Source organism: Rhinolophus sinicus, linkage group LG10, assembly GCF_036562045.2.
Source record: "Rhinolophus sinicus isolate RSC01 linkage group LG10, ASM3656204v1, whole genome shotgun sequence".
NCBI lineage: Eukaryota > Metazoa > Chordata > Mammalia > Chiroptera > Rhinolophidae > Rhinolophus > Rhinolophus sinicus.
In genome coordinates, this window is record NC_133759.1 from 7321490 (window position 1) to 7330101 (window position 8612).

General features: G+C 53.9%; 1 protein-coding gene across 8 annotated transcripts; it reads left to right on the plus strand.

Moving 5' to 3' along the window:
• Positions 1-6: 6 nt before the first annotated feature.
• Positions 7-7846, plus strand: CCDC51 (coiled-coil domain containing 51). 8 transcript variants are annotated; one of them, XM_074312400.1, is made up of 4 exons: positions 7-135; positions 4500-5246; positions 6193-6357; positions 6864-7846. In XM_074312400.1, the coding sequence occupies exons 2-4, from the start codon at positions 4935-4937 to the stop codon at positions 7617-7619; spliced, it is 1233 nt and encodes a 410-aa protein (XP_074168501.1). In that variant the 5' UTR covers positions 7-135; positions 4500-4934; the 3' UTR covers positions 7620-7846. The 8 variants fall into 8 exon arrangements, with proteins under 8 accessions (XP_074168501.1, XP_019579494.2, XP_074168505.1 ...); XM_019723935.2 differs by having other exon boundaries at positions 11-135; positions 4927-5246; XM_019723939.2 differs by having other exon boundaries at positions 118-249; positions 4927-5246.
• Positions 7847-8612: the final 766 nt, after the last annotated feature.

Genomic DNA, 8612 nt, shown 5'->3' on the forward strand with positions numbered 1-8612 from the left:
GCTGATTGGCTCCTAGTCAGGAAGCTGCGCTCGCGCTGCCGGAAGCGGCCCTCTGGAGGCGGGAGCTAAAGTCTCAGCGATCAATTGAGTGGCGGGGTTCGGTTGGGGCTGCAGCTCCGGCGCTAGGCTGGCCAGGTACGGGGGTGAGGGGTTAGGGAGTCGTCCTGCCAGGGGAGGCTCCGGAAGCCAGGAGGGGTGCTTAACCAGAAAGCACCAGACCTGGGACGTTGCGCGGGCAAAGCGCTGCAGGTAGAGGGAAGGGCGTATGCAAAGGCCTTGAAGTTTGGCGCATTCCTGGAACCGTGGAAAGCACAGCATGACTGGAGGAAGATGCGAGGGAGGTGGCAGAAGTGGGCGAGGGCTAGAGCACCTGGTTTTAGAGCTTTGGAGACCACCCGAAGGAGTTTGGGTTTTATAATGTAGTACGGGGTGCACCTTTTTGCAAGTTGTTTAGTCATCCAATACATTTTTGTTGAGTATTTACTATATGCAGATAATATCCTAGGCACTGAGGATGCAGCAGTGAACAAAACAGTGCCTGCCCTGGCAGAGCCGACATTCTAGTGGGTGAGACAGACCATGAGCCCAGTAAATAAGTGAAATATATATCCCAGGTCATGTGATAATGTGCGCAGAGAATGATAAAGCAGAGGAGGTGGGTAAGGAGTGCTGGGGTGGGGGTGGATGGCAATGACATTTGAGCAGGACAGATAGTGAACACCGGCGTGAAGTCTCAGGTGGGGAAGCTTAGTGTGTGCCAGGTATATCAAGTCCATGCATGGTAATTATGTGCGTTGAAGGATGTGTTAGCTAACCCTATTGTGGAAACATTTAGCAACATGCAGGTAAGTGTATCACATCTCGTTGACTTATACTACATGGTATATGTCAATTATATCTCAATAAAGCTGGGGGAAGAAAACCATCCTTGTGGCTGCAATGGAGTGAGGAAAGAGAGACGAGTGGGAAATGAGGTCAGAGAAGAGTGACAGCCAGGAGGTGGATGCCCTATAGGCCATGGAAAGGATTGGCTTTTACCTTGAGAGAAATGGGGAACCGTTGCAGGGTTTGAGCAGAGAGAGACATGTTGAAAGGACCACTGTGTTGACAATAGACACTAGTGGCAAGAGTAGAAGCAGGGAGACCTGTCAGGAGGCTCCTAGAATAATCTAGGCAACAGATGTTGGCCATTGGGACCAGGTGGTAGCAGTGGCAGGGGCAAGAGTAAGAGGGATTCTGGACTTAGAAAGGAAGTGGCATTAGCTAATGGATTGGATGTGAGGTGGGAGAGAAGGCAGAGTCAGGGGTGATCAGAGATTTTTGGCCTGATTGGGACTTGCGGTTCCCATCAACCAAGATGGAAAAGGCTGTGGGAAAAGCAAGTTTGACAGGGAAATCTGTGATCCCCATTAACCTTGCACACACAGATGTAGATTGTCCAGTTTGATGAATGAGCCTGGAATTCAGAGGAGAGGTCTGGGCTGGAGAAGTCAGTATAGTTGGTTTTTATTTTGAAGTAACAGCTTTATTGAGATATAATTTACATACCATATGATTCAATTTAATGTGTACAGTTCAGTGGTTTTAGTATTTTACAGTGTTGTGCAACCAATGCTACAATCAATTTTAGAACATTCTCGTAGATTTGTTTTAAAGCCGTGGGATTAGATGAGAGAAGCGTCTGAGGACCAAGCCCCAGGGCACTCTGTGTGGGAAGGTTAGGAGGATGAGTGAAGACCGGAAGCCAAGTGTAGAAAGTCTCGCAAGGAGACGGAAGCTATCGAGAGGCACAGGCCACTGACAGGGCAAGTAGTGAGGACAGAACTGATTGTTGGGACTTAGCAGCGTGGGGGTGACCTGCCCAAGAGCAGTCCCAGTGGCATGGTGGGAGTGAAGGCCAGATCAGAGAGGGTTTACAAACAGGAGAAGAGGAACTAGAAACAGTACAACCTGTCAAGGAGTTTGGCAGAAAAAGCAGTTGCTGAAGGGAGTGTGAGATCAATTGTCTTAGGAGGAGAGGACATGGGACCTGGGGCCCAGCTTGCTCTTCCCTGGAGCATGGATTCTTCATGCTGAGGAAAAAGTGCAGAAATGGGGCAGACACTGGCAGGTGCAAAGGTGTGGGACCTTCTCTTCCAATTTTTAAATATTTACTTTGTGCAAAATGAAGCAAGCCATTAGCTGCAAGTAAGGATGAGGTACAGATAGTGAAGGATTGAGGAAGGGCGTTTGGTGGAGAAGGTCACCTGGATGGAATGAGAGAATGGGTTTGGAGGGACAAGATTCTGAACTTGGACGTCAAGGGCCTGCTTACTCTGGCCTCTGTCCACCTGTCCAGCCTCTCCTCCATCCACTCCTCTCAGCTGCTTCCCAGCTGCCCTGGCTGCCTTTCAGGTTTTTGATGACCTCAAGCACTTTTCCACTTTCCCCCTCTGCCAGAAACATCTTCCCTTTGCTAGTTGAGGGGATTGTGAGACATCTCAGTGGGGAGGAGCCGAGATACAGTCCGGGGCTGGAGGGTGGGAGGCTGAGAGGAGGTGTGGAGTGGGGGAACAACTGGGGTCATTGGCGCCTTCCCTCATGAAGCAAAGGCCCTGCTGTCACCAAGCTTATGTTCTAGTGAGGGGCTAGGCAACAAATAGAGAAGGCAATATGTGACTGATGGAGAAAAATCAAGCAGGTGAGGTGGCCAAGGAGGGAGTGGTCCGGGAAGGCCTTGCCAAGAGGTGATAGCTGAGCAGAGACATAGAAGTCAGGGTGAGCCGACCGTATTGTGGAGGAAGAGTGGCCCAGGCAGAGGAAGAAGCAGGATCGTGTTCAGCATGGTAGGGTGGCTGGGGTGGAGTAGAAGGATGGAGAGAAGGAAGGGGGTGAGGGCTGAGAGGACCGGGGCTTGTTGGCCACTGGCAGGACTGGTGTTTATGCCAGTGAGATGGGCACTGTTAGGGGTTTCGAGCTGAGGGATGTGATCTGACTTACGAGTTAACAGCCCCTCGTTGCCTTGTGAAGAACAGCTGTGAAGGGCAGGGAGGAAGCCAAGACTTCGTAGGAGGCTGTAGCTGTCATCTCTGCCAGGGGTAGGTATCCTTCCTGGGGTCCAAGAGTGGGCAGCTGGTGGAGGAAGACCCTGGAAAGGAGGCTGAGAAGGTCGGAGGAAGCCTAGAGGGGTAGTGATTTCAGACAGGGTGTTGAACGCTGCAGAGAGGTTGGCGAAGAAATGTGAGAAGCACCTGCCGGGCCTGGCCAGGTGGACGCTTTGCAGGGCCCCCAGGAGATTAGCCTTGGTGGGATAGGATTGACAGGGGGACTGAGGAAGTAGCGGTGGCCCAGGTAGACACCTTTCTGCTGAGCATTGCTGAGACTGCGCTCTGGGCTGGCAGGGCTGTAAGGCTGTGTGCTTTGCTTTGATGAGGGGTACACCTGCAGGATCGTTGTGGGGTCACAGCTTGTGTGCAGTGGGCGCTGGCATGGAGGCCTAGGAGGCATGCCCAGCCATTGGGGCATGCATGACTTGTGCTCCCTTGGCCTTATGAATGGGACACAGGGGTTCCGGTACAGCACCAGCTTGGGACCACTGTAACAGGGATGCCCCCTTCTATGGCTCTCAGCTCGGGCCCGCTTTGTCCAGGAGGTATGTCCCTCCCTATCCAATTTTGTTTTCAAGAGGGCTTGAGCTTCTCTAATCACAGCTCAGTGGGTAGGAGGTCCTGAGCGGGTCTCTGTTTCACATCACCTTACATCAGGAAGCCTCTTTCTTTGTTACTGGAGTGCCTCCAATTTGTCCTCCTGTCTCTAGCTTCCTCTGCTTTTCTCTCTCTGGCCTGGTTGTTTGGCCACCAGGTGTCACTCTTGACAGCCAGAGTCAGTACTGTAGGGCTTGTGGGTGGAGGGGCAGCTCGGCCAGGAGAGGGTGCTGCTGGCTCAGGTTTGCCCGGGAGCCTGGGTCACGTGGCCCTCTCTTCAGGGGTTCCTGGGTCACAGCTGCTCTTGGGCTCCGGCAAGGCCTGACTGGATAATGGGAGACTCCCTGTGCTGTTGAGGTAGAGAAGTAGGCGTTGTTGGGGCCCAAATATCAAAGCAAAGTTGAAAAAGGAAAGATTAAAGAAACCTAACCTGTTGAGCAGTGACTAAGGTTGGAGAGGAGGGAGAAAGCTTAAGTGAGAAATGTGAGACCGGCAGTTGGAAAGTCTGGGCTTGCAGGGCAGGTGGAGAAGGGTTAGTGTGAACCTAAGAAAAGTTGTCCTCTGTCCCCGAAACCCCGGGAGCCTTTATCAATCTTTGTGGGGCTTTGACAGCATGGGTGCAAATCTGGTTTGAGAATTTTCTTTGACATTATCAGAAATCTGGGCATCAGAATTCTTATCCGAGTCATAACAGAGACCTGGGGGCTGGGGAGAAGGTGGGTGGAATGGGAGGGTCTGGTTCGTGTGGCATCGTGGAGGAAGGTGGAAGGCGTGATTTCTGACACATATTCTTTCCTGATGTGTCCCCTTGTCCAGGTGCAGCCAGGGAGAAGCCTGACCACACTGTTGGCTGTCTCTAGGCACAGAGGAGCACTAAGTTTGGACTTTTAATTTATTTTTATTTTTATTGGGAAATATTGGGGAACAGTGTGTTTCTCCAGGGCCCATCAGCTCCAAGTCGTTGTCCTTCAGTCTTGTTGTGGAAGGTGCAGCTCAGCTCCAAGTCCAGTTGCCCTTTTCAATCTTTAGTTGCAGGGGGCACAGCCTACCATCCCATGCGGGAATCGAACCAGCAACCCTATTGTTCAGAGCTCGCACTCTAACCAACTGAGCCATCCGGCCGCCCTAAGTTTGGACTTTTTAATAGATGTTAAGTCGTTTCAGAACTGTCCCTCAGTCTTGAAACCTGACTTATGCCCAGCCTTTCTCAGCCACGAGTTGATCTGCCTGGTGTGCCCCACAGATCTCCCGATGACAGGGTGCAGCCCTGTGTTTGCCATGCAGCACGTCATGGGTGTGCCCCCTGTGCTGGTGCGGAGAGGCCTCCTTGGAAGGGACCATTCTATGACCAGGACTCTCTGCAGCCCGGGCCCCAGCCAGCCGAGAGAGAAAGGCCCTGAGGAGGTGGCCCTGGGGCCGTACCGCCGCCTCACAGCGCTGGGAAGAGCCCTGGGCCGTGGCATTCAGCAGCGAGCGTCCTCCACAGCCAAGACTTGGTGGGACAGATATGAAGAGTTTGTCGGACTCGATGAGGTTCGAGAGGCCCAGGGAAACGTGACTGAGGTGAGGAGGGGAGCCTGAGTGGTGGACCCTGCCTTCTGACTGGGCAAGTGTGGCCTGGAGGCTCCTGCCAAGCAGGTCACCAGCCACGTGGCTGAGAAGCTGCCGTGATTTGTCTTTTCTTGAACAAATACCACTAGGAGGGGGATTTGACTGTTGCTCACATGACAGCCTGCTGGGGTGAAGATCTCTGTGTAACTGTGCCCCCCCCACCCCGAAAACAAGTTGCTGTGTACCAGTGAGTCCCTAGACGTTAGCATCCGTTCTGTCAGGCCAGCAAACACTTCCTTCATTGATGGTTTGGGGGTTGCTGTGTAATTAAAACACCCCTGGTGAAGGCAGAGGCCCTGGGAAATGTCATTCTGTGAGGTCGAAAGAGCTGCCTGTGTTTGTTAAGTCATTTGTGGCAGTGGAAATGCATTCTGCCACCTCTGTTCCCACTCCTGCCTCTGCCTGGGCCAGTGTCGTGAGGTGGGAAGAACCTGGGCTTCAACTGGAGGTTTTGAGGTGCAGTGCTGTCTCTCCCCTTAGAGGTTATGACCTTGGTTGAGACAGGGGTTTTTGGATCTGCAAAATGGAGGCTGTTATGAGGTGTAAATTAGGTAACACACGGAAACATCTTTCATAGGTTCCTTCCTGATGTTTGTGTCAGACTAGAGTTGGCTGGGTTTGGTGGACAAAGACTGTACATTCCTAGCTGTTTTTGCGTTTCTCAGGGGCATGTTTTTTCAACTTGAATGGATAAATCCGGTGATTCTGATGGGCGTGGCCCAGGGCTGCACTCAGGAGGCCTGGGTGAGCCAGGATTATGTGTCCGAAGGACTCTCTTTCCACCCTTTGCACCGACACCCCACTGCCCTGTTCTCAGCCACAGCCTTCTTGGGAATAGAGCGGAGCCCGTGTGGGTACGGAGAGAAGGGGCAGATGGCCTCTCTTGTTCTCTCCACAGGCGGAGAAAGTGTTCATGGTGGCTCGGGGGCTCGTGCGCGAGGCTCAGGAGGACTTGGAAAGGCAGCAGGCCAAGCTGAAGGAGGTGAGGGACCGCTTGGACCGCATCTCCAGAGAGGACAGCCAGTATCTGGAACTGGCTACCCTGGAGCACAGGATGCTGCAGGTAGGTGCCTTGGCAGGCAGCCCTCCGTCACCTGGACAGGGACCCTAGCCTGGCAGGTCGTGGAGGGGTGAGGCGGAAACCCTGACTGTCTGGTGTTCGGAGACCTGGGGAGGAGGTAAACCGGAAGTCCCTATGGAGGGACTGGGCCCCGGGCTTCCAGAGCTCATCCACCCACTTCCTCCTGCCTGGAGGACTGGGGTCCACGGTCCAGGGCAGTGTAATTTGGGCCCCAGATTGCTGAGGAGAGAGCACCATGGAGGAGTGGCCCCAAGAGTGCCAGACACTTCCTGAGATTGCTCGGGTAGGAGCTTAGTGCCGCTCATCTCGACCACCCCTGATAGCCGTCTGCTCCCCCCCACCACCAGATTTGTGCCGCCTTCATTCATTAGCACGTAATCTGTGCCCGGCGTGGGGCTGAGCCCCAGGGACACGGTAGTGGGACATCTGCTGGCAGCTGAAGCTGCAGGGTCATATTGCTGCTGTCTCAAACCGCTTCATTTCCGCAGGAGGAGAAGAGACTTCGCACGGCCTATGTGCGTGCCGAAGACTCGGAGCGAGAGAAGTTCTCCCTCTTCTCTGCGGCCGTGCGGGCAAGTCATGAGAAGGAGCGCACTCGGGCGGAAAGAACCAAGAACTGGTCCCTCATTGGGTCAGTCCTTGGCGCCCTGATTGGTGTGGCTGGTTCCACCTACGTGAACCGTGTGCGGCTACAGGAGCTGAAGGCCTTGCTCCTGGAGGCACAGAAGGGGCCTGTGAGCCTCCAGGAGGCCATCCGAGAACAGGCATCCAGCTACTCCCTCCAGCAGAGGGACCTCCATGACCTCATGGCGGACCTACGGGACCTGGTGCAAGCCGGGCCAGGGCAGAGCTCTGGGTCCCAGGCCGGTACTTCCCCCACCCGAGACAGAGACACAGATGTCCTTTCAGCTGCCTTGAAAGAGCAGCTCAGCCATTCCAGGCAGGTCCGTTCCTGTCTAGAGGGTTTACGAGAGCAGCTTGACGGCCTGGAAAAGACTTTCAGCCAAACAGCTGGGGTGGTTCAGCTTGCAAAGGCTGTGGCACATCCAGGCCTGGTGGACCCAGCAGATGGGGCGCTGCCTGGCTCCTTGCTGGAGCAGGGGGGCGTGATCTTGGCGCTGTCGGACATGGAGCAGAGGCTAGAAGCCCAGGTCAACAGGAACACCATCTACAGCACGCTGGTCACCTGTCTGACAGTTGCGGCCACCATGCCTGTGCTCTACGTGCTTTTTAGGGCCAGCTAGCACCTGGACTGTCCTCCAGAGGGCCTGCGGGATGGGTGTGGATGCGGATTGAGTTAGAGAATCCCAGCAGTGAAGTGAGCCTTTGGTGTGCACACAACCTCAGCCGGAGTCTGAATACCGTCTCTGTGGCTCACTAGCAGGCACACTTGGCTTTTTAGGCAACGCTCATTTACAGTAATTATGAAAATTTTGTGCTAATGTCCAATTAAAATGTCTTTGAATTTGTATTATTTAAAGTAATTTATATTGGACTGAGTTTTGTCTGTTGAAAATTGAGATTTGGGACTTGAGGGTTGGGCCTGGAATTACCATGATCACCCCATTTAGTTCCTCTCTCATCTCCATTGGTCTTGTCCTTGGTGCAGGACCACTTTGGATACACTTATCCTTGAGGCCTGGATTTTCATTTTGGATTTTCTGGCCTGCCCTCCACTTGCCCAACCCTCCTGTGTCAGGTGGCCTGGGCATTTCCATGAGTGGAACCTAGCCTGCTTCCCACTCATTGGTGACCATGGTTACTGCGCCTCTTCTGGATCACTATCTCGGCCATGGTGGGGAGAACCTCCTGGATCTAACGCTGGAGCAATCATCAGGGGAGAGCAGGGAAGAGGGATTGGGGGAAGGGTTGATAAATATTGCTGGGGACGTAATTACAGGGATTGGTGGCCAATCTGGCTCCCTGGTGCAGAGTGCTTTGGGCAGTACTGGTGTGCCACTAGGGCTGGGTATCCTCCCACACACAGCCCAGGGATGGCAGAGCTCAGCCCATCAGCAGTGTGAACGGAGAGGCAGTGATGGGGAGAGGCCTCCCAGAGGTGGGAGGTGCAGTGGGGGGCATGGACGCAGACTGCCCTGAGAACCACTGACCTCTGCCTTTTCAGAGGGAAAGGGCAAACTTTGACCTCCCCGGCTAAATGGCCATCATGGCCTCGTGTATCCTTGAGTAAACAGGAGCAGTGGGGAGGCACTCTGCGCTCCCACCGGCATGTTGGA